The following is a 25,871-nucleotide window of genomic DNA, read 5'->3' on the forward strand; positions in this document are numbered from 1 at the left end:
TTTCTCCCGGCTTACAAAAAAAAAATTGAAAAATGTAAAGTTACTAAAATAGGCAATAAACCACCCAACTGGTACGCACTATTGTTGGATGACAACTTTTTAATGTTCCAAACATACAACAATGTTTATAGTAACTACCATTCATGGAAATTAATCAAGCAAGTATTGACTATTTTTTTTTACCGTGTATCCTTTAAGCGTAAATGGAGTCGAGTAAGACCACAATGAATGGGAAAGGTTTCTCTTAGGAGATTTAACATTGATGTATATTTTAGGGTATATTTGAACATATGATTTTTGATGAAGCTTAAGAAAATCTCTTACCATCCCATCCAAATACCCTTGAATAACAGGTATAAATTTTTTATAACTGGAAATGAGTCAATCACAAATAAATTGTATAAAATTTTGAAAACTGTAAGGATGATTATAGACGGGTAACCAAACATGTGATTAAAAAATGAGTAAATTGTATAAAATTTTGGAGCCTACACATTTACCTATAGTAAAAAATGTCACGATCTATAAGTAATTTTTTTTTTTTGACAAACGATCTATAAGTAATTGTATTTTGTTTTGGCACAATAAGCAAATGTATTTATTAGGGAAAAATATAAGCAAACATTATACTGTTGTCTTTTTTAAATCATACAAAAAAAAGTTATGTTTATACCGTATGAATTTACAAATTTAACATCAAATTTTTTTTTTTTGGAAATAAATATAAGTGAATTGGATTCCTAGAACGTTTACAAAAGTAATTTTCAACCATCTGGATGAGTCAATTACTTACCAATTGAGTCAACTTTCATGGCTAAGAGATTATTTAACTTAGTAATTTCGATTTTTTTGGATTGATGAAAAAGAAATTACCTTAATTTTCCCCTTAATGATTAGGTCTACGTGCATTTTGAATAATTTTGATACACGTTATGAATTGGTTTTAATTTTGAATGCTTATGATTCATGTTTTATTTTTACTGGAACTTATGATTCATGTTTTAATTAGCGCATTAACAATTTGCGCTGAACAATTTGATTCAGTTTTGAGTAGAAAAAGTGTATAATATTTCATAAATGTTAAGATTGTCTTTTTTATGCAACATAAAGATTAAGAATTGATGGACATTTAAAATATATAATCTCATTGACAAATTTGAATGTGTGATGAAGAATATGTTTTACTAAAGATAAAAAGAATAGGGGATAAAAATAAATAAAAAGAATACCATTTGTGTTTAATGTGCGTATTAATGGTCATATTAATTTGTGAATAATTTTTTTTACGTAAGCAGTTAATTAGGGAGAAACAATACACATGTACTTTTGCATATTTAGTTTCATTAAATTAAAAAAAACATATTAAAAAATAAATGTGAAATTATGAAAAGGTAGCTTATGACCTTATGTTTACAAACATATTAATAAATAAATTTAAAAACATATTTGAACAAAAAAAAAATTAAAAACTTATTAATAAATAAATGAGAAACTTCCTTAAAAAAAATGAAAAAATTATGACCTTATGTTTACAAACATTTATTACAGATTTTATTTTGAACAAATACATTAATGATTTTTTATTATGATATTTCTAAATATAAATCAATATAAAAGTGTTAACTTCAATCAAAAACACATATGTGACCAAAAAAAGGCAATATACATAAGTTTTTTTTTTGTGTAAAAATATAATAAAATTTAGATAATATATATTTTTCAAATTGTTTTGTAATTATATAAGTTCCTCTTTTAAACAATATCATCATTAAATTTGTAAAATAATAATTCGAGTAATATGATAAAACAATATTGAAATCAAATAAACAAATAAACTAAATTGACCACAAAAGTTTATAAGGTAAATATTTTATTTTAAGGTAAGCATTTTTTAAAATAAACAAATATATTGAATTGATTAAATAATAAATAATAATACAAAACATTATGTACAAAAGAGTTTTGATGTTTATAAAGATGACACTCATTTCTCTAACATGATATGAAAAAACAAAGTGTATCTAACACATATTAAAAAAGAACAAAATATAGCTACAAACTACAACATGTAAAGCAAACAAATGAATTGGATCCTTCAAAAAAATGAATTGGTTGAATATGAAAATAGATGACAACTAAAATACAAATGTATAATCTTCCATTACAGTGTCGTTAAACTTCTCATCCTAACTCTGTATCTTATCATACTATGAGAGTTCTCTAACAGTGACATGGATTTTCTCAAAAAAATAAATAAAACATAATAGTTAGAAAAATAGTTATAATCATTAAGATACAAAAAAACACAACAATACGGAAACTACTATAATAACGATTATTACTAAAGATCATATTTTTTCAAAAATAAATAAATTGCATAAACAATCAAATATTGTTTGGCAAACAAAATATTTCTCATTCACACAAAAAAAAAATTAGCAACCAACGATTGACAAAAAAAAAAAAAAGCAAAGAAACTAATAAGAAAAAGAGAAGACATGGAAGAAGCAATGTAATTTGCAATGGTCTTTCGAATATCATTTATATAGACAATTTTGCAAGGGTATTTTAGTATTTTTGTTTCATACCAAGCACATTCAAAAAGGAGTCTTTATAACGAAATCATTATAAATCTTTTTCTTTTAATTTTGTAACCTCTCTTTGTGCTAATTCCATCAAGCATTTATATTGATTGATATTGTTCATCATCCTTTTTAATAAACTTCTAAAGCAAACTATTTTTTTATTCTCTATTTTGGGTTTTTTTTTTTAAATTACAAAAAAAAATATAAGAAAGTAATTTTTTTAAAAAAAATGTAAGGATTCATATTTTTTTTATAAGTTTTATACATTAAAACAAATTCAATAATTGTTGTGCATATAGACACTTGATATCTAAATAATGTTATAACGATAAATCATTATTGTTGTTATTATTATTATTATTATTATTATTATTATTATTATTATTATTATTATTATTATTATTATTATTATTTCTATTCAAAATTACAAAAATAATATCAAAGTCATACCTTAAAACAATTTAAATGAAATTAATTTTTTTAATGGTCAGATTGTCATTACCTATTTCACTAAGCCTTGAAATTTGAATTTCAAATGGAATATCAAGTTGAAATTTGAAGTTTTAGGTGTATTAGAGCATTAATGATTATTAACAATTTAGAGTGCCACGTGTACTTTTACAATTTTTCAAGGCAAATATATATAATAGAGATAGATTCGTAATTTCGTATATAGTGAATGAGTTAACTTGTATATACCAACAATTTTTTTTATTGATATATCAAATCACTTTGTTTTATTGGCGCATCTAATCAAATTGCTTTGTTTTAAAATATACTTAAAAAATATGAAAAAATAAACAAAGACAATAAAAACCAACCAACAACATTAACGTAGCAAAATTATAATTTGAAACGACCAAATATTTTTCTAAGGAGAAACAACTAAATTATTCCTTCAAAAAAAAACTAAATTATATATTTCAGCCAAAAAAAAATAAATTATCAACAAACAATTTGATGATAATGCCAGTAAACACTAAAAAGAACATTATTACGTGCTTATATCCATGTTTCATAGAAAGAAAAAAAAAACTCCATGTTTCATAGATTCTTATCAATCCTTCTCAATCTTAATATTCTTCAAAAATTCTTGGACGAAATTGTACTGCTACTACATGTTGATCCTGATATCAAATGATCGCTTGAAAGGTGTGAGTTCAAAATTTAGAAGTGTAATTGCTAGGTCTAGCCTCCACGTTACATATTAGATCCATAATCCCTGGACTTTGATAAAGAAGTCTAGAATTTATAAGTGAATTAAAAAAATGATAGATAATACTATCAAATAAAAACAATACAATGAGAGAAAACTAATAGAAAATACTATAAATGAAAACACCTTTTTACCCGAACCACCATCATATACAACTTTCGTTACGATATTTGGAAAGAATTATGAATTCTTTGAATGAATATGAAATGGTGAAAGTTGAATCAATATTTATAGAGAAAAATTGAGCAATACAATTGTTGATGCAGATCTTAAATTAGAACTTTTTTCACACGTAATTATAAGACATTTATGGACATTAAAGGGTGATTGTTTGATTAGTGGAAATACAAAATGAAATGGTTGTAGGTTCAATAGAGAGCATATTCTTATAGGATGCCACTTTTGTATTGGCATTCATATCGGTATCAATTGTAATAAATGGCAAGGTCAAACATGTGTTAATATGTAACAATGATTTATCAATAGCCAATAATCAAGCTACAATTAGATGATGAGGTGCACATGTGTATTAGTGATGCTTAGGTGTGTAATACATTAAATGAAGTTTAACATAGAAGAGTGCCAAGTGTACTTTTCAAAAAAATTAAGGCAAATATATATAATAAAGATGACCTACTTGAATAGGACCCACGTGGGAAATTTACTAATAGGTCCTTATATTTTCCAAGTTTTACAAATTGATCACTATAAACTCAAACATTGCAAGTGACGTTGGTCCCTATAATTTTTGCTAGAATTATAAATTGCTCCATAGTAATTATCAAATAATTGAAAATTGGTCCCTACATATTCTCCAAATTAATAACTTGGTCTCTAATTTTTTAAAGAATTTAAAATTAAACTACTCTAACTATATCCAAACAAAAAATAAATAAAAATAAAGGAAATTCAATCAAAGCATTCAACTTGACTAGAATTTTCAATTATTCCATCCAAATTAAATACACTCTTTTTTACTCACCAAAGACACTCTTAATAAAATGCACTTAAATTTTTTCCCTTCTCATCAAATTTGTTCTTATTATTTTGCAATTTTTTTTTTTACTGATATTTAAATCATAGGGTGGTTGGGAGCAAGATACGATACAGTGGGGGAATATATTTATGTGCAGTTCACAAAAATGTCGCTTAATGTCTTGTATCTTCATTTACCACTTATGTTATATTTTGGTGCATTTGCACTTTTATTGCTCTCCCCTGAATTATGCATAATAGGCTGTGTGCTTTATTTCAATATATATGGTTCCTTCCTAAATTATTTTGCTTTCAAAGAAAAATATTTTGTTTACAAAAAAAAAATCGTTTTTTTTAAATAAACTAAAATGTATTTAACACCAAAAAAATCACTACCACAAGACACCAAAACATGGACATAAAGAAGTATAATCTGATACATAGCTAAAAGAACAATACTATATATAACATGATTAATGTTGTAGACACAAGGAGTGCCACACACAAAGCAGAAAAAAAAAAGATGTACACTGCGATTACAACAATTGTGAGCACCTAATTAAGAATGTATACACTGCCACAACAATACATGACAGTAGAGTTACAAAACAAAACTAAACCAAAACAGTCACAGCATTAAACAAACACCTAAACCTAAAACAACTATTGATTAACTACTTGTTGTTCCTCTCCTGCCATATTAATGCAAATGAAACAACTTTGAGTGTGGGTAGGGTAAAATCGATCCGTTGGAACTTCCAATGAGTTTGTGAAAATCACTCATAGCATCTGTGCTGTCATTGAAACACGCAGTATTTTGGATCTTCTCGAGTTTGAGTCGAGCCTCTTCTCTCTCATGTTGACGCCCTTGATCCTTGATTTTTCTCCAATTAGACAAAGTGTTCTTCACTTGAGGATCATCAATAAAAGGATCAACAAGTTTTTTGGAAAGAGTTTGATGATCATGAGTGACTCTTTCTTTTTCTGACTCCATTTGCAACATCTTTGTAAGCACATTAATGGAAACAAACTTTCTCTTCTTGATACATTTTTCTTTGACAAAAAGTGGTTTTGGGTTGAATCCAGCAGAACCTTGAATCACTTTTCTTTTGCCTGGACACATTTTTGGGTTTTTTCTTCTTCTAGGGTTTGGGTCGACAAGTTTGTGAAAGAAGGGTTTCGTGAAATGTAAGACAGAGTGGTGCGGAATAGTATTCTCAACAGGACAAGACAATCAGAGAAAATGGAGGCGCAGTGTAATGGAAATTAGGGTTTTGAATGGAAGTGTTTTGATGATTGAGTTATGTACTTGTTAGTTAGGGTTAGGGTTTGGGTTTGTTCTTAACGGTAATAAATGAACCACTGAGTGAGTGAGTGAGAAATACGCACACTCTCTCCTCGGGAGGAACTTTCCTTTCAACGGTAATAAATCTTTTTTCTTTTTTTTTTTTTTTGAGGAAAACGGTAATAAATCTTGTATTTTTTTTTTTTTTGAGGAATAAATCTTGTATTCTGTCTTTTATATTTTATTTATTTGTATTTTCAAGTTGGCCCTGTTTCTCTAAAATTGACTGAATTGCAAAATTATTAAGTTAATTAATTCATTGTTAAGTTGGGTTAAGTTTAGTCTATCCATATTTTCTTTCTTTTTTTATGAGAAGGGAGGGCCGAAGTCCATCTGTGCTTAGTTGTATTTAAATTATTATTTTTTTTGACGGAATTAATATATCTACTTTGGCATATACTATATCAAATATATTTGGTAAATAAGAATAAAGTAAGGATTTTTTTTTTTAAAGAATAAGTAAGGTTTTTTTTATAGTGCCTGATTTTGTTTTTCTTGTTTTGGATTGTTCCTTCTGTTGTGGATTGTTTATGTTTTAATACAATTCAAATATTTTTACAATTAATAATTTAAATAATCACTACAAGAAAGTATGAAATTTGTACGACGAAATTTGAGCTAACTTGGAACTAATTTCTAGCAAACGAAGGTAGCAAGAGTTATGCTACATGATACCTATTGAATTGGCCGTAGTATCGATTGAGAGACAAATTTGTTACGAAAATAATTAGTAAATCCATAATTAGTAAGAATAAAATCTTCGCAGCAAATTAAAGCAATTTCGTAGCAAATCCACGGGTAAACTTTTTATGTTGGAGTTTATTTTCCATGTGGTGATTTCATTTATTTTGGTTTTTGAATAAATTAACATTTATAAAGCACTAGCAATAATAAACAACGTTAATTGAACACAGCACAAGAAATCAAAAACAAGAATTGCATAGCAAATTTGGTCATACAATATTAATCAAATATGAATCGATACAATAGATTTTTCATATTATAAAAGAGTTAAGCTTATATACATGAGATTCTTCATATTAGAACCACAACCTAATTTGTCAAGAACAACAATTATGTTGGAAAAATAAAGGACATATCATTGTTTTAGTTAATATGTTGATTCAAGACTTGAAATGCAATAAATCCAACTTGAAGTCGTTTCGTACTACTTGTACAACAAAACCAAAGAGAAACCACAATGGTAGCATTAATATTAAATTAGGGGAAATTACATAGACATCCCATGAGTTTTTCTTAAATGACACAAACCTCCCCTCTATTTTCACAAAAACAAGAACCTCCGCTGCTACTAACTTTGTTTAGCTTCTATTGAAGTATAAACATTGCTTGACAAATATTTCACCTCCAGTAACAAGCAGTGACCTAGGAACGTTTCTTCCATAATTTTCAACATGTGAATCTCACTAGTCAACAAAGTCAATGCCATGATGCAAACTCCAATATGAGTAACTCTAAACAGCCCACATCATCACTCAAAGAGATAACCAAACAAATAGCAAAAAATGGGGAAAATTGAAACGCTAATAGCGCTGAAATTGGATTACTATTATGAATTAGTGATCACTCATGACATTAGATAAGGATCACTATTTGTAATAAGCCCTCTCACAAGTCACAAGAAGACTGAACCAACTGTCAGAACCTATACAAACCAATAACACCAAACACAAAATTACACAAGATTAGCACAAACATGGACAAGGTGTTCTGCGAATCTGTGACCCAACCATTGTGTGTCGCTTCTACTTGTGAGTATTATCGTCTCTGTTCCAATTTATCCCCACCAATTCCACAGCTTATAGCTTCCATATTGTGAGATAAATTCCTTCCACATCAAAGATCGACCGAGAAGTCTATTTACTAGAAGTGTGCCATGGTTTTTATAGGCTAGGGTAGTGATAATCAGGTTTTAGAAGTATAAACAACATATCCCCTTTCCCTTTGTCTGATATGCTTTTCCTGAGTGTTTTTTTTTTTTTTTTTTTGTTCAATAGCGAAAACCTTGAATTTTCCCTTAATATTAATATATCTAAGACAAAACCTTGATTTGATATATCAACCTTGTAAAAATACGTGAAGCCTCAAAAATAAACTTGTAAAAACAAAAACAAATATTCTACCCACGTAATTTGATATTCTTCCTATATATTTTTAACCTTATAATATACGTGAAGACAAGTAAAGTGACTTAGAGATTGAATTTTTTCCATGATTTTTTGTAGACATTTTAAACACGTTAAAATCTGGCCTTAAAAAAAAAAACTAGAATTTTCCAACAAGGGACGAATTAATTACGAGTTTGTAAAGTGCAAAAATCTCAAAAAACAAAACAACGGAAATCTCGACCTAGAAATCGAATTTTTAGGTAATTGTTTTTATAGACATCTACAAAAATATATAGAAAGAATCTTCAAAGTTTCATAGCATTTTGAAGATTGGTAAAATTATTTTGTTTTTTTCAACCAAAATCTGCAAAGTTGCAATTTTGTTCCGAGTAACCATATATTCACAGGTCAAATGTTGTTCCCCAATTCTATAGGCTTGGTTAGAATATGTAGGAACCTTCACCATGAACTTTTGAATTTTTTAAATGAGAGATGAATTAATCATGAATTATTCATAAGTTCATAATTATGGGAAACGAAAATTCATAATTAATTATTCTCTTGGCGGAAAATTCTAATTTTCATGGAAACCCATATTTTAACTTCCTAGACATTCATGCAAAAATCATGAAAAAAATTAAACCCCTAAGCCACTTTTCTAGAGTTTGGTTATATTACACAGTAAAAAAAATGAGGAATCTCAAATTACTGGAGTAAAATATGTGTTTTTATTTTTACACGATCATTTTTCAGACTTACCGTTTATTACATGATCAATTTGAACAATTAACCCTTTATATTATTATCAAAAATCTGTTTCCTTGAAATTATTCAACTTTTTCCCCACACTTTTAATTGATATTAAACTAATTATTCTATGTATCTTTTATAATTAAGAAAAAATTTCAACAAACTTTTTTTTAGCAGTAAAATTCAATTAACATGTAACAAACATGATAATGTGTATTGCATATATGCTTATACTTTATGAGCAATGCTATATCTCTAGAAAAATAACATCAAGAATTCTTCAAGAATAAAGAATAGCCAATCACAATGCACTATTTGCCACAATTCAAGGAGGTGTGGCTGAAAAATAGGAAGTGGACAAATAAATCATCCAATTAAAATTTGCCAACTATTTCTTGAAAAATTCTTGAAGCTATTTTTCTTGAGAAGTAGCATTTTCCATACTTTATTGCCTTCTAACAAAGAATCCTATATTGGCACAAAGTTATGACCAAAAAAACATTTGTGAACAATCTGATGCCTGAAACCCGCTTCTTGTTTCATGCGCTCTGCCTTTGGACTATATACATCTTGTGACACCCGTGCGTTCGATCTGCAAAATAGTAAGTACTGGATAGAACAGTACAAGACAGAAGAACACGGTACACGACAAAAACAGCACATGACAAATTTGTTGGTATTGAATAATTTTTAATCTTATACGATTTTTGGTGGACAAAATTTTATTTTGGTATTTTAGACAACTTGTACGTGAGACAAAAGTTTGTGATGTGGTTTGGTAAGGAACAAGAATTTCAGTTTTTGTCCTGTCCTTGCCTCCAGTTTGTCTTTGTCCCTGAAACACTTTTACAAATCAAACACTGTTCAACTGAAGTTGTCTTATCATGTCGTTCATTTTTTAGCAAATCAAACGCACTCATATTGCTTATAAAAAATTATCTTATAGACACCAAAAACTCAATTGACATCTTGGGAAGAAATTGAAAGAAAAAAAATGAGAATAAATTGATAGAGAGAGGTTGATGCGTTAAATAAGTTTATGAGAATTATCGGCGTTCACATATCATATTATGAGTTTGATGGTGGTGGGTTAACGGTCGAAAAGAATTTTACACACACAATCAATTAAAACATTTAAGACTTCCACATCAATAATTTATCATTTTCAAAAATACACGCAAAAACCAACTAATATCATATTGAATAGAAGTATATGTAACCAAAAAATATTGAATAGAAGTATAGAAAAAAAAGTTTGATGAAAAAATATTATTGATTTTCTTAAAATATATGGAATATTATGAGTTTGATGGTGTGGTGGGTTAACGGTCGAAAAGAATTTCACACACACAATCAATTAAAACATTTAAGACTTCCACATCAATAATTTATCATTTTCAAAAATACAAGCAAAAACCAACTAATATCATATTGAATAGAAGTATAGAGAAAAAAAAGTTTGATGAAAAAATATTATTGATTTTCTTACAATATATGGAATGGATTTAAAGTATGAAATGCTTATTGAATATATTTTGTTTTGGTGGTGGCCGGCCGGGGTTTGAACTAGGCATGGCAACAAAACCCATACCCGTGGTTACCCACCCGAACCAAATCCAATTTGACGGGTTTTCCCCGATTTGACTGGGTTTGGGTATGGGTTTGGGTTTTCCCTGATTTCAAAACACGAGTATGGGACGGGTAACGGGTATATAGGTACCCACCCCGAACCCATACCCAAACCCGTCCTGAATGCAGAAAAATATTTTATGTTGATATGCCATGTTATTTTGTTTGATAATTGCCGTATTATAAAAACTAACATTGATATTTAAAGGAGCAACTAAATCAATCGGTCTAACAAATGTTAAAGTGATCATATTGATGGATAATGTATTACAATATTTCTCTATGGGTTTGAAAAAAACTTCTATTTTTTATTAAAAAAAATATTCAATGCGGGGACGGGGATGGGGCGGGGATACCCGAACCCGTCGGAGACGGGGATGAGGTTCAATTTCTCATCACCGTTGGGTAGGGTAACGGGTAAGTATATGAGAATTGGGTATGGGGACGGGGAATGTAAAACCCGTCCCCACCCCGCCCCATTGTCATGCCTAGTTTGAACCCCGGACCTTGCATATATTATGCATTCCATACCAACTGAGCTAAGCTCACGAGATCACGAGAGACATGTTTATTGAATATCTAAATAAACTATTCCCTCAAAAAAAAAATTCTAAATAAACTATTATAATCTCTAAAAAAAAAAAAACAAACTATTATAATTGTATTGTAAATTAATATCGATATTCTTACAAACTATTATAGTTTTTTTTTTTTTCTCTGTTGTCTTTGTATAATAATTAACCATCCCACACGTTCGATTTGAGGGGGTTTCCGATTTGCTTTGCCGCTTCCATTTCATTCGTTCAAGTGTTCCACAACTCTTTCAATCAATATATGGCATTGATTCCAAATGGGAAGAAGTTTAGTTGCTGTAGCAGCTATATACATGACGATCTTGCATTCGGTATTCTCTCTAAACTCCCTATTACGTCTCTCAAGCGATTTACTTGTGTTCGTAAATCATGGTCTATTTTACTTCAAAACCCTAATTTCATTCAAAAGTTCCGCAACAATCTTGTTACCAAATCTCATTCACTGAATGATGATGATGATGATGATGATGACGACGATGTGTGTTTCCTCCTCGTCTGGGTTGCACTTCCAAGTTTGTTTTATTCGATTTCGGGTCAGAGGTTTGAGAATGAAGTCAAATTGGATCCTCCCCCTCAATTTGACGATACTTTTCTTCTTAATGTTTTAGGTTCATCTATCAATGGCATTATTTGTTTATATGACCATTTAGATCATAGCAATTTAGCACTTTGGAATCCTGCTACCGGAGAAAATAAGGTCATTCCTCCTAGGCTTTCCGAGTGTCTACCTAATTTTGTCCATGACTTTCATCTTCGAGCATTTGGTTATAACCATGTTACAGATGACTACAAGGTTATTCAGCATGTAAGTTTTCGTCCTATATTAAATGGTTATTCTCAGGATGAAGATTTGCCTATGACACCTGACCCGTTTTGGGAGATATATAGCGTAAGAAGTAACTCTTCGAGAAGATCCATTGTTGATATGCCAGTTCCTTTCTCTAATACCACTAATGTGTACTTCAATGGGATGTGCCATTGGTTTGGCGATTGGGATGGTAAAACATTTTCTGTTGTGTCATTCAGTTTGAGCAACGAGGTGTTTTTCACAACACCCGTAGATTGGCATGCTAGATCTATTTCTAGTTTGATGGTGTTAAATGGGTACATTGCACTACTAACAGATTGTTACGATACCATGTCCGTCAGCATATCAATTTTGGGTGAAATTGGTGTCAAGGAATCATGGACTAGACTCTTCGAATTTGATCCTTTGTCTTGTATGGAGCGGTCTATTGAAGTTGGAAAGAAGGGTAATATATTCTTAAGTAAAAAAAAAGGGTAAAGTAGTTTGTTTTGATTTAACTACTCAGGTGTTTGAGGAGATTGATTTTAAAGGAGAAAGTGAGAATTGTCTGATCGTACCTTACAAGAAAAACTTTGGTGCAATTGGAGAAATAGACAATTAATTGCTTTTGTAGTCAAAGCTAAAGTTACAATAGGAAGTAGTGTACTTGTTTGGTTTCACTAGTTTTATTTTAATGCTTATTATCTTTCTATGGCATATTGGATTGATTTTCAGTTCTCCTTTTATCGACGAGCTCTTCCATGCACTAAATGTTTGTAGAAATATCTCATATTTCAGTAAACTTTATTGATTTAATGTAAGAGGCACATATTTGAAACTCAATGCATTCTGCTCATGATATCTATGTATGTTTGTTTTTTGCTTTAGTAATATTTATGATCGTCTAAACCATGGAAGCTAAGGAACATGGTCTAAACATAGATCAAAACTCACTAGTTAGTACTAAATGGCGCTGAAGTTGCTGCAGAGTTTCCCTTTAAAATGTGAACATTAAAAAATTGGTGGTAAAGCCACTTTTGACTTTTGTTCACAATGGCAATATACTTTCGGTGCCATTATCAAATTGGTTGGCATAGTTGTCTGCCATCCCATGAATAAAAAATGGTTGAGGCATGTATTTTGCAGGCTATAAATAGACGTCCCTTGCAACAAGCAGAATCATCCCAACAACAATTAGTAACAACACAAACAATAAACATAGTTTGTGAGAGAAAAAATATAGAGAGAAAAATTAGTTTCTTCTGTGAGGTTTCTCCTAGTTTGTGTTAGTTAGTATTCTCCTATTTATAAGAGAGAGTGTTAATTGTACTCTTCTTGTATTTAGAGAGAGGTCCTGTAATTTCTTCCACTTAGTGAAAGTTCTCTACTCTTTCCCCGTGGTTTTTTCCCCCTTATTTGTTGAGGGGTTTCCACGTAAAATATTGTGTGTTCAGTTCCTCTTTTCTCATCTTTTATTTTAGCTGCGTGATAATATTTTTGTTACTCTGGTACACAACAGTGGTATCAGAGCAGCTGGTTCGTAGCTGTTATTCCGCTGTGATAAACTAGTGGTGTGATAAGAAAAATCTTAGTATGCTCTGTGGTTGCGGTGTAAACTGATCTTCCACATCAGAAAAGAATTCTTATTATTCCGGTCTAGTTTGAAGAAAAAAAAAATGTTTGGTGTAAAAACCATGGCAGCAAAATTTGAGATAGAGAAGTTCAACGGGAGAAATTTTTCCCTGTGGAAATTGAAGATAAGGGCAATTTTAAGAAAAGATAATTGCCTAAACGCAATAGATGACAGACCTGCAGATATCACTGACGAAAAGTGGAAAGAAATGGATGATAATGTCGTTGCCAATTTGCACCTTGCAATGGCAGACTCGGTATTGTCAAGTATTGCTGAAAAGAAGACAGCAAAGGAGATTTGGGATACTCTAATAAAATTGTACGAGGTCAAATCACTCCACAACAGAATATTCTTAAAGAGAAGGCTCTACACTCTTCGAATGGGTGAATCCACATCAGTAACGGATCACATCAACACCCTGAATACGCTATTTTCTCAACTCAAGGCTTCTGATTTCAGAATAGCGGAAAATGAGCGTGCTGAACTTCTACTTCAGAGTCTACCAGATTCGTATGATCAACTCATCATCAATATTACAAATAATAACATAGCTGACACTCTTCACTTTGATGATGTCGTCGGTGCAATCCTTGAAGAAGAATCCAGGCGCAAGAACAAGGAAGAAAGGTCAGAGAGTTCAAAGCAAGCAGAGGCTTTGACGATGACGAGAGGCAGATCAACAGAACGTGGCCCCAGTGGGAGTCAAAATCATGGTAGGTCAAAATCTCGAAGTAAGAAGAATATCAAATGCTACGGTTGTGGCATGAGAGGGCACGTAAAGAAGGAGTGTTTGAATATCAAGAAGAATGGAGAGAAGAATTCTGAAGCTTCAACATCTCAAGGATGTGTTGCAAGTACCTCAGATGACGGGGAAATCCTGTATAGCGAAGCAGCAACCAGTTCTAAAGGCGGAAGACGACTCAACGATGTCTGGATCGTGGACTCAGGTGCAACATGGCACATGACTCCACACCGAGATTGGTTTTACTCTTATGAGCCTATCTCGGAAGGATCAGTGTACATGGGGAATGACCATGCCTTAGAAATTGCTGGAGTCGGTACTATCAGATTAAAGATGCATGATGGTACTGTTCGAAAAATACAAGGAGTGCGTCATGTAAAGGGGTTGAAGAAGAATTTATTGTCTGTTGGACAATTGGATGATCTCGGGTGTAAGATCCACACTGAAAGTGGAATCTTGAAAGTAGTGAAAGGCAATCTTGTGGTGATGAAAGCAGAAAAAATCACAAGTAATCTATACATGCTTCTAGGAGATACATTGCAAGAGGCAGATGTATCAGTTGCAGCGGCAAGCCAAGAAGAAGCAACAATGATGTGGCATCAAAGACTAGGCCATATGTCAGAACGTGGCTTGAAAGTCCTTGCGGAACGCAATCTCCTTCACGGGCTCAAGACAGTAAATTTACCATTCTGTGAGCACTGTGTGATAAGCAAGCAGCATAGATTGAAGTTTGCTAGAGTAACTACTAGAAGCAAACACATACTAGACTTGATACATTCTGATGTGTGGGAGTCACCGGAATTATCTCTGGGAGGAGCAAGATACTTCGTATCATTCATTGATGACTATTCCAGAAGATTATGGGTGTACCCGATCAAGAAGAAGTCTGATGTGTTTCCAGTATTCAAAGCATTCAAAGCACAAATAGAGCTTGAAACTGGGAAGAAGATTAAGTGCTTAAGGACAGATAATGGAGGAGAATATGTAGATGGCGAGTTTCTAACATTTTGTAAACAAGAGGGTATTGTAAGGCAATTCACTGTTGCACATACACCTCAGCAGAATGGTGTGGCAGAGCGGATGAATAGAACTCTCCTAGAAAGAACAAGAGCTATGCTGAAAACAGCGGCAATGGACAAGTCGTTCTGGGCAGAAGCAGTGAAAACCGCCTGTTATGTAATAAATCGATCACCATCAACGACGATTGATTTGAAGACACCGATGGAGATGTGGAAAGGAAAGCCAGCAGATTATTCTTCTCTACATGTGTTTGGTTGTCCTGTGTACGTAATGTACAACTCCCAAGAAAGAACGAAGTTGGACCCAAAGTCCAGGAAATGTATCTTCTTGGGTTATGCTGACAATGTTAAGGGGTATCGCCTGTGGGATCCCACTGCCCGCAAGGTTGTTGTTAGAAGAGATGTAGTCTTTGCAGAAAATGAAATGCAAAGTGAGCAGAAAAATGACAGCACTTCTAAAGAGACTGTTATAGTGCAGTTGGAAGAAAAATCCAAAGAAAGTGATTCTTCTGAAGCTGAACCGGTGCACGAAGAACAAGAACCAGATGAGGTCAATAATGGTGTTCGTCGATCAACGCGTCAGACGCAGAAACCAGTTTGGCAATCAGACTATGTTGTGACAAGCCATGATGCATATTGTCTTATAACTGAAGAAGGTGAACCTTCAACTTTTCAAGAGGCGTTGAAGGGTTCAAATGCTTCTCAATGGATGACAGCAATGCATGAAGAAATGGAGGCCTTACATAGCAACAAGACATGGGAACTTGTTGAACTTCCAAAGGGTCGGAAAGCCATTGGAAACAAATGGGTATACAAGATCAAACGTGATGGCAATGATCAAGTGGAACGGTATCGTGCAAGACTGGTGGTAAAAGGATATGCTCAGAAAGAAGGTATTGACTTCAATGAGATATTTTCTCCGGTTGTCAGACTTACTACTATCAGAGTAGTGTTGGCAATGTGTGCTGCATTGGATTTACATCTTGAACAGCTAGATGTAAAGACTGCTTTTCTTCATGGAGAACTTGAAGAAGAAATTTATATGCTCCAACCGGAAGGATTTAAGGAACAAGGAAAAGAAAACTTGGTTTGCAGGTTGACCAAATCTATGTACGGTCTAAAGCAGGCGCCCAGATGTTGGTACAAGAGATTTGATTCTTTCATAATTAGCCTCGATTACAATAGGCTGAGTTCAGACCATTGTACGTACTACAAAAGGTTTGATGATAATGATTATATCATTTTGCTGTTGTATGTGGATGACATGTTGGTGGTAGGCCCCAACAAAGATCAAGTCCAGGAATTGAAGGCACAGTTGGCTAGGGAGTTCGATATGAAAGACTTGGGACCAGCAAACAAGATTTTAGGGATGCAAATTCACCGAGACAGAAAAGACAGGAAGATTTGGCTTTCTCAAAAGAATTATCTAAGGAAAGTCTTGCGCCGCTTCAACATGCAAGACTGTAAGCCAATCTCTACCCCACTTCCTGTGAATTTTAAATTATCCTCAGGTATGAGCCCTAGCAATGAAGCGGAGAGGATGGAAATGTCTCGAGTACCGTATGCATCGGCGGTGGGAAGCCTTATGTATGCCATGATATGTACAAGACCAGACATTGCACAAGCAGTGGGAGTGGTTAGTCGGTTTATGGCGGATCCGGGTAAAGAGCATTGGAATGTTGTTAAGAGAATCATGAGGTACATTAAGGGAACCTCAGGTGTTGCAATATGTTTCGGAGGATTAGAGTTAACTGTCAGGGGTTATGTTGATTCAGATTTTGCAGGTGATCTTGATAAAAGAAAATCTACTACTGGTTATGTGTTCACGCTTGCTGGAGGAGCAGTCAGTTGGTTGTCCAAGTTACAAACTGTTGTAGCTCTGTCAACGACAGAAGCTGAGTACATGGCAGCTACCCAGGCGTGTAAGGAAGCTATTTGGATGCAAAGGTTAATGGAGGAACTCAGGCACAAGCAGGAACAAATTACTGTGTATTGTGACAGTCAGAGTGCCTTGCACATTGCAAGGAATCCAGCTTTTCATTCAAGGACGAAACACATAGGCGTTCAATATCATTTTGTTCGAGAAGTAGTGGAGGAAGGGAGTGTGGATATGCAAAAGATTCACACCAATGATAACCTAGCATATGTAATGACAAAGCCGATCAACGCTGACAAGTTTGTATGGTGTCGATCCTCATATGGCCTATTGGAAACGTAGCAACTGAAGTTGGCAAGGTAGAGAGGTTTCGAGAGCTCACAAAAGTGACTTTAAGTGGGAGATTGTGAACATTAAAAAATTGGTGGTAAAGCCACTTTTGACTTTTGTTCACAATGGCAATATACTTTCGGTGCCATTATCAAATTGGTTGGCATAGTTGTCTGCCATCCCATGAATAAAAAATGGTTGCAGGCTATAAATAGACGTCCCTTGCAACAAGCAGAATCATCCCAACAACAATTAGTAACAACACAAACAATAAACATAGTTTGTGAGAGAAAAAATATAGAGAGAAAAATTAGTTTCTTCTGTGAGGTTTCTCCTTGTTTGTGTTAGTTAGTATTCTCCTATTTATAAGAGAGAGTGTTAATTGTACTCTTCTTGTATTTAGAGAGAGGTCCTGTAATTTCTTCCACTTAGTGAAAGTTCTCTACTCTTGCCCCGTGGTTTTTTTCCCCTTATTTGTTGAGGGGTTTCCACGTAAAATATTGTGTGTTCAGTTCCTCTTTTCTCATCTTTTATTTTAGCTGCGTGATAATATTTTTGTTACTCTGGTACACAACATAAAAGAAGAGTTGCCTTAAAACTCACTAGTATTATGCTTATTTATCAACTATTGAGCTAGCCATCAATGTAACTTTCTAAGCTTATGATCACTTATCATATATATTATTTTATCTTATACGTATATAACTATGTTGGGAAGTGTAATAGATGTGTGTATGACTCACTTTCTTAATTTTATTTCGTTGTACAAATGATAAATGACGTTGGAAATGAGAACTGTGCTTATAACTATTCATTTGAAAAGAAATTTTGTAAGACAGTAATAATTTCATTTATTGTTAAACAAATATTGCGATATACATTTGTTTATTAGAAGCTACGTGTGTAATGTGTTTCAGAATGTGACAGTGTTAGTGTGTTGCTGTGTAGCCTCTTAAGCCGTGTGTGTGCATTACAGCATTGGGCAGTGTTTTTAAAACTTATGTTGGCGGTTAGAAGGCTAAGATGGAGTTTCAGGTTGAACCTATCAAAAGAGGTATCATAAGAACATGTTATCATATAAGGCGTTACGTCGGTTGCGTCTCAAGGTGCTGGCTGGAAATAATTGGGAAGGCTGTGTCGACGAGTTGTTTGCTGATATATGCACAGAAGTGAGGGAAGGAATACATATGGTTGCTAACGTATGTCAATAGAATTTAGTTTGAGAGTTTTAATTGTTTAATTATTTTTGGTTCTGATGATTTGGGGCACCGAGATAAAGTACAGTCTGCAGTGGTGGCGTCTACATTATGCAAGTTGCATTGGAAGATCGTTATAGTGCAGGAGCACACGGTCAGAGGATGATTACCATTATTGGTTGGTTGCAGTATTCGTGTAATACTTGGCTAGCAGGGTGTGACGCTGGGGATTTTGACGCGTACATAGTTCAATTTTAGTTATATCAATTTTATAGTCCATCTTTTGTTTCATAATTTGTGTCAATTCCTGCACAATTAACTGAACAGAGCTGAAATTAATAATATATTTTTAACTGAACCAAATTGTTTTTTAGTTGGTTGACTAGGTTGTGATGTTTTCAAACCAAACCAAACTACTTATGCATGACGAACCTAACCAAACTGTGTGTGTTAACTGTTGAACTGAACCAAACTGTGTTAATCGTTGAACTGAACCAAACTATCTGAAAATTAAGGAAATGAATTATCTGCATTTATCTGCATACTTGTTTTGCTCTCCTTTTAAAATGCATAAAAAACAAGAACGTCACTTAAACAATTAAAATAATCTTTTAGAATAAATGTGTCGGTGTTGGTGGGACAAATTTATTTTTATTTTTAACAAATAAATGAAATTACAGAGAACAGTTAGGTTTACAATTGTGGTACAAGCTCAGTGGTAAAAGTTTAATTATGTAACCTAACAACAACAATACTCATAAAGCTCTTGGGTGAAAGCTATAAACTTGGGATACAAAAAGACCTAATTCCTAAATCGGCGAAACGAAAGAAGGTTTTTCTTATAAATTGCAAAGTGGCAACAAAAAGACTCCCCTTTAACACCCATATCTTCAATTGTTTGGGTATGTAAATCAAAACAAGCTATTTCATCGTCATTTTTTATAAAGAATATATCACCGTTTTTTCCTGCTCCAACAGGACGCTCCACGCTAGGCAAGGGCCCAACAATGAAGAGTTTAGTCCATGATTCGCTAACACCAAGTTCACCCAAAACATAGATGTGAAAAGAAGCCGTCTTTAAATGCTTTGAGATCATTGCAACGAACCCATATAACACCACCAAATCAAAGTATCTATGAACCCACTTATGATCACTGTCACCTTCTCTCTTCAGTACCCACTCATCAGGATAGCTATCTTGCATATCCAAGGGTAAATGTGTAGTAAAGAAGTTCTCATTTCTCAAGTCAAAAGAAACCATGTATGCATCAGCTACATTCGTATTAGCCCACCAATGACACAATCCATTCAAGTACACCTTACGACCTATACTTATAGGCATATCCAAATCAAGTCTCTTCCAAAAGTTACTTCTTACACTATAAATCTCCCAAAAGGGGCGTGGTGTTGTTGGGAGATAATTCCAATCAACGTTGTCATCAGGTTTATATTTACTAACTTTAACCTGACGAATGATCTTATGGTCGTCATTAAAAGGGTCATAACCATATCCATGAAGATGAAAACAAACAGTACAAAAAGGTAACAACTCAGCTGGGCTAGGCGGAATAGTTTCCAATTCCTTAGTAGCTGGATTCCATAATGCAACAAATCGATGGTTAAGATCAGAGAAACAAAGAACGTCATTAATACCAGAATCCAACCACTACTAGAAAAACGCAAATTAGAGACGGATTTTAGGGAAGGACAAAATTCCCTCACTAATTGTGACGGATTTAGAGACGGATTCTTATGTTAACCACAAAAATTGAATTGCCAAATATTAGTGAGGGAATGGTTTAAACATCCCTCACAAAAAATCCCTCACAAAATATCCGTCACTAAATCCATCCCTAAACTGATTAGCTGAATATTTGTTACGGACTTTGACACGGAATTGGTCCTTCTCCAATGTTTCCCTCACTAAATCCATCACTAATGTCAACTAAATAGTTGGTGAGGAAATTAATCCCTCACAAACAATTTTCATAAATTAATTATTATCGATAATAATAATGAAAAACTGAATTATTCCCCCCAATTATTTCAGATTTTGGCTTTCGCTCCTCTCATACTAAAACATTCCCCCTCTTTTGTTTTCTCACAAACCCTAAAATAAATTTTTCCCCCAAAAATTTGCCTCTGAACGCAGAACCCACGCAAAGTTGAATTTTCCCCCAAATTCACTGAACCCACAAATTGAACCCTTCCTTCAAAATTGAATCCTTCCTTCTAAAAACTTCAAATCGAATCTCAAAGATGAAAATCGAATCCTTCCTTAGTAACATTCTTCTCTGAACCTCTCTCAAATCAACTCGTAAACCACAAATCTTTGCTGAATCTCACTCCTAAAATCGAATCTTCACTGAATCCTTCCTTCTCCCAATATCGTTTCTTCAAATCTTCGCTGAATCTCAAATCTTCAGTGAAACTCAGAATTTCCATCACTAAAATCTTTCCTTCTCATCGATGAACTCACAGTAACCTCTCTCTCTCAATCTAAGAATTTATATTTATTTATTAATTTTTTATATTTATTGTAATCTGATTTGGGTTTTGTGGGGGTTACAGTGAACTCACTCTCCTTTCTGAATCCAAAAGTGAATCAGTGAACTTGCTCACTCACTTTCTCTGAAACAGGTGAATCCAAACTCTTCCTTCTGTTTGTTATTAATTTTGATTTTGATTTTCAATTTTGGATTTTGACTGATTGTTGAAGACTGGATTATATAACTTTTGATTTTGTTGAAGATTGGTAGTATGAGACTTGTTTTAGATTATAGATTATTGTATAGGTCCTGCAATTTGGTTGTTTATAATGATATTTCATTGGATTTTTGTTTAAAAAAATGAAGAAAGTGTGTTTGAAAACCAATTGAAAGAGAAGAAACCATCTGATAATCTAATAAATTCTCAAACTAAAATTAGAGATAAATATTTCACATTCAATAGTCCATAGAGATAAATGAAAATATAAACAATGGTCAAACTTTATAGTCATGTAAACAGACATTCAACAATCTCTGTGTGTGTCTGTATTGTATACTTATAGTTATGTATATAGATATATAGATTTTTTTTGAGGAAATGATATACAGATATAAACAACTTAGCTTTGGTGGCTGAGTTTTGTAGGTGTGTGGCTGGTAGTTGTCTGTGCCTTGGCCTACGGTTTTTCTGGTGGGCAGCAGCATCTATTTTGGCAATCTGTCGCGGCTGTTGTCACTGTTGGATGTTTGTTTGTGGTTGTCAGCCTTGTGTTGTTGCTGCAGTCTGCTTGTTGGTGCTCAGTTATAGGTTTATTTCATTGTTTTTGTGCTGCGGCTGCTGTATGTTTAGTGTGTATCTATTCTGGTTTCTAAAATAATAATTGATGATTGCATGAAAAAGGGTTCTGAATATGTGAGGTAATTATGAATCTTGCGAAGCTTAGTTGGGGGTACCATTTTTTGCACATCCCAACTTGAACCTATCATCTGTAAGTCTATAACTCAGCATTGTCTCTCCTAGAGTCTTGTGTTCTTATCTGCATTTGAGCTCTTATTTTGATGTATTCAGGAAAAATGGAGCCCACTGCACTCTCTTGCCTTATCATTTCAGATTTTTAGTATGGACAAGCTTCTTGAAAGTGGTCATGATATTGATTTCCTGAATAAGGTGCGTTTTTTTATATTATATGTATGTCAATTTTTACATAATATTTGCCTAGCTGTAAATAAGATAATTTGATCGACATGAAGGTCTCACTGCACTTATAGCCATCTTTTTCCGAAAGGTGCAAGTCCTCATGTCAAGGATAAGGTGTGGATAAATTACTTATGTTCATATACTGTTGACTGCGTTCTGCAAGTGTGAGTATGTGTTTATATTTATTGATATGGCAGGATGGAGCTACTCCACTTCATTATGCAGTTCAAATTGGTGCAAAGCAAACTATGAAATTATTGATCAAATACAACGTTGGTGTCAATGTGGCAGATAATGTGAGCGTTTTTATAAACACAAGCATTTTCTAACTATAAATAAGTTCTTCAGTTTTACTTGTTGTATATTGGTTATTTACTATTAATAATCTCTCAGGAAGGTTGGACCCCATAGCACGTTGCCGTTCAAAGCCAGAATAGAGATATAGCAAAAATTGTTAGTCAATGGCGCATATAGGTTGATAAAAAATAAGGTATTTCTTTGTACATTCCACTACAGAGCTCAATAATTTATATGCAACATGGTGAACATGTATAATTAATTTATGATGATTTTTTTATTCTTGTGTTAGATCTCTTATTAGAAAGAAAAAAAACATTAGATGAGGGCCAGGCCCAATAGGGCGAATTAATTAGACAATCAAAATTGAATTAATATTGCAGTTAATCAGTTGGATAAATTGTAGTCGGTGCAGAACATTTTTTCACGTAGAGCTATCAGTAGTGGTTATTGTGGCAGAGAGGCTAAGATCAGTAATCCATTCTAACCAGTTTGAATGTGTGAATTCTGTTTTCTTAGGGAGCAAATGACTAAATTGGAAATGGTCTCTCAACGTCATCTACATCCACATCCATCTACTTGATATATAGATATATAATATGTATAATATATGGTTATTTTGATAGCTTGGTTGCTACTTGTAGTACCATTAAAAATGTTGGAAGTGTTTCTTATGAAACTTATTTTGAGAGGTTCCTTATGACTCTATGTATTTTGAGAGTGCTGAACAATTGTTGTAAACGGTGATGAATGTATGTGATGGGTATGAAGACAATTTATCAAGTGTTTTTAATTGTATTTCTTATGCTTTAATATAGTAAATGCATTTGCATTATTAATATAATTAATTAATGAAATCTGGTAGGAAATTGAATATTAAATCAATAATACAATTTTCTGTTTGAATTTCCTCACTAATTAGTTATGGAATCAAATTTGTTTGTAGTTTGTGAGGGAATTCAGTTTCATTACAATTAGTGATGAAATATACCCTCACAATTTGAGAGGGAAAACCAATCCATCATTAATTAGTGACGGAAATATTGGTAATAAGTGTTGGAATGATCCCTCACAATTATAGAGGGAACAAGAATCCCTCACTAATTACTGACGGATTTGTCCTAGTTTTAGAACATTTATGGTTCATATTTTAGTGACGAATTTATATAATTAGTGAGGGATTTTATCCGTGTCAATTAGGGACGGAAACCAAAATCCCTCACTAATATTTAGCAAGGCCAATATTCTTAAGGGATTACCGGTCGTCACTAAATCCGTCACTAAATTCATTAGTGAGGGAATAATGGTAGTTTAGTGACGGATTGCTACCCTCTCTAAAATCGATTTTTCTAGTAGTGAACATATCAGTATAAATCTCATCCTATTGAAATGAAACTGGCCATTTCAAATAGACCCTATTCTCAAATTTGTCGCCAGAGAGCAAATACAAATCAGAACCATCATGTGGATGTGGAAATATCTCCTTTATATTTAGGAAGAGATATGTGTCATTGTATAATGACCGATGTGTAGATATGAAATTGGTGCGGAACATTTGTAAGAAATAAGGGTTTTGAAATAAAAGAGACCATGGTTTGCAAGCACACATAAATCTTTTGAGAGATTTGAGGGGTAATTTGGAAAGAATAGAGAAGGAAATGTCATCAGAAATATAGTTAGTGTTACTAACCATGTCACTGTTTGGAGCCATAGACTTCTCGAAGGTGAAGGGAATTCTATTTTATTTTGTGCAATGCTAAATAGAAGAAGATGAGATTAATTTGTTTTGTGACGTCAAACGAAACGGTATAGTGGGAGCTGAAAAGGATTTTAATTTCCTTTTTTTGTATTTAATACTCCACTACCAAAATTTTAAGTGTCTTAATTGTCAATTAATTTTTCAATTTTTTTTTTTGGTGCTGGATGAAGTGGTAATCCACTGAAAATAAACACACACAACTGTGAGGTCTCGGGTTCGAACCCGGGTCACGACGTCCGACCTTGCAATTTCGGCATTTGTCAGTTGAGCTAGGATTTTTAGACAATTTTTCATTTTAATTATAAAAAATATACTCCCTTATGGCATAGATTAAGGATTCCAAGAATAACAATGATGCGTTTGTTTCAAATTATATTTATAGATTCCTGGGAATAAAACGATATATATGCTTATGTTTGTTACAAGTTTACTAAATTTTATTCCTAGATATAAAACGTTTCTGGGAACAGAAAAATTTTCCCAATGAAAATGGTGGGAATAAAGTTCCTATGAAGATGAAAATAAATTCATGTGTAATTACCTATTATAATCCCTATTTTTATGGTTTCCGAAAATATTATAATGTTAAGCAAACATCTTTTTTCTAAATACCTTGGAATAAAATTTTATTCTTTATGTTTCAAGGCATGTTATTCCTAAGAATGAATTTGGTAAACTTGAAACAAACACAACCCAAGTATTTGTTAAGAAAAAATAATTTTCAAAATCTGGATAAATAAATTGTGCCAATTTTCAATACATAGTAATTTTTATTTTTAGTATACTAATACTAATTTTCAAAGCCACATATTAACATTTCCTTAAATTTATCTATTTTTCCCTTACGTAAAGTTTGGTGGAAATGTACGTAAAGTATTTATTTAATCTAAAAATCAAATCCCGTTCTTCTAAACAATTCTATGGAGCTCATTAATCGAATTCAATTGTTTGGTTCATTGATATGCATATTTTCAATCTATGTTTTCTTACTATGAGATCATTTTTCTTTGGAAAACCGAAAAAAAAAAATTGATACTCTACAGTTTTTGACAGAATACTCTAAATTACAATAATACACTAGGCCATAATGGTGGGTTTACAAGTCAAACATGTTTAGCTACATGTTCATCTCAATTGAACATGTTGCAAGTCGGACCAGTTAATAGAATGTTTAACAACAAATGATTAGTAATCTCTGTAAATTGTATTCAACATGATGAACAATTGCATATATTCTTTTAGAAGAAAAAAAAACATGATGAACAATTATATATATGGAAAGAAAAACCTGACATAAGGGTAACCTATCATCCCCAAAGCAGG

General features: G+C 32.8%; 1 protein-coding gene, 1 long non-coding RNA gene and 1 pseudogene across 3 annotated transcripts; 2 read left to right on the forward strand and 1 right to left on the reverse strand.

The window, feature by feature from the left end:
• Positions 1 to 11,463: 11,463 nt before the first annotated feature.
• LOC146954289 (F-box/kelch-repeat protein At3g06240-like) lies at positions 11,464 to 12,631 on the forward strand (annotated as a pseudogene).
• A 6,976-nt stretch (positions 12,632 to 19,607) lies between these two features.
• Positions 19,608 to 20,738, reverse strand: LOC146954290 (F-box/kelch-repeat protein At3g06240-like). Its single transcript, XM_085744190.1, has 2 exons — positions 20,634 to 20,738; positions 19,608 to 20,471 (listed from the first exon to the last, which is right to left on the reverse strand). The coding sequence occupies exons 1-2, from the start codon at positions 20,736 to 20,738 to the stop codon at positions 19,608 to 19,610; spliced, it is 969 nt and encodes a 322-aa protein (XP_085600316.1).
• A 408-nt stretch (positions 20,739 to 21,146) lies between these two features.
• On the forward strand, positions 21,147 to 23,572 carry LOC146954291 (uncharacterized). 2 transcript variants are annotated; one of them, XR_015012664.1, is made up of 9 exons: positions 21,147 to 21,285; positions 21,377 to 21,445; positions 21,941 to 22,102; positions 22,196 to 22,283; positions 22,364 to 22,462; positions 22,546 to 22,606; positions 22,690 to 22,788; positions 22,886 to 22,982; positions 23,309 to 23,572. It is a non-coding gene; the product is annotated as an uncharacterized LOC146954291 (long non-coding RNA). The 2 variants fall into 2 exon arrangements; XR_015012667.1 differs by lacking the exons at positions 21,147 to 21,285; positions 21,377 to 21,445; positions 21,941 to 22,102; positions 22,546 to 22,606 and having other exon boundaries at positions 22,145 to 22,283; positions 23,309 to 23,530.
• Positions 23,573 to 25,871: the final 2,299 nt, after the last annotated feature.

This window comes from Medicago sativa, chromosome 1, assembly GCF_051527215.1.
Source record: "Medicago sativa cultivar Bolivia chromosome 1, Bolivia_mono, whole genome shotgun sequence".
Taxonomy (NCBI): Eukaryota; Viridiplantae; Streptophyta; class Magnoliopsida; order Fabales; family Fabaceae; genus Medicago; species Medicago sativa.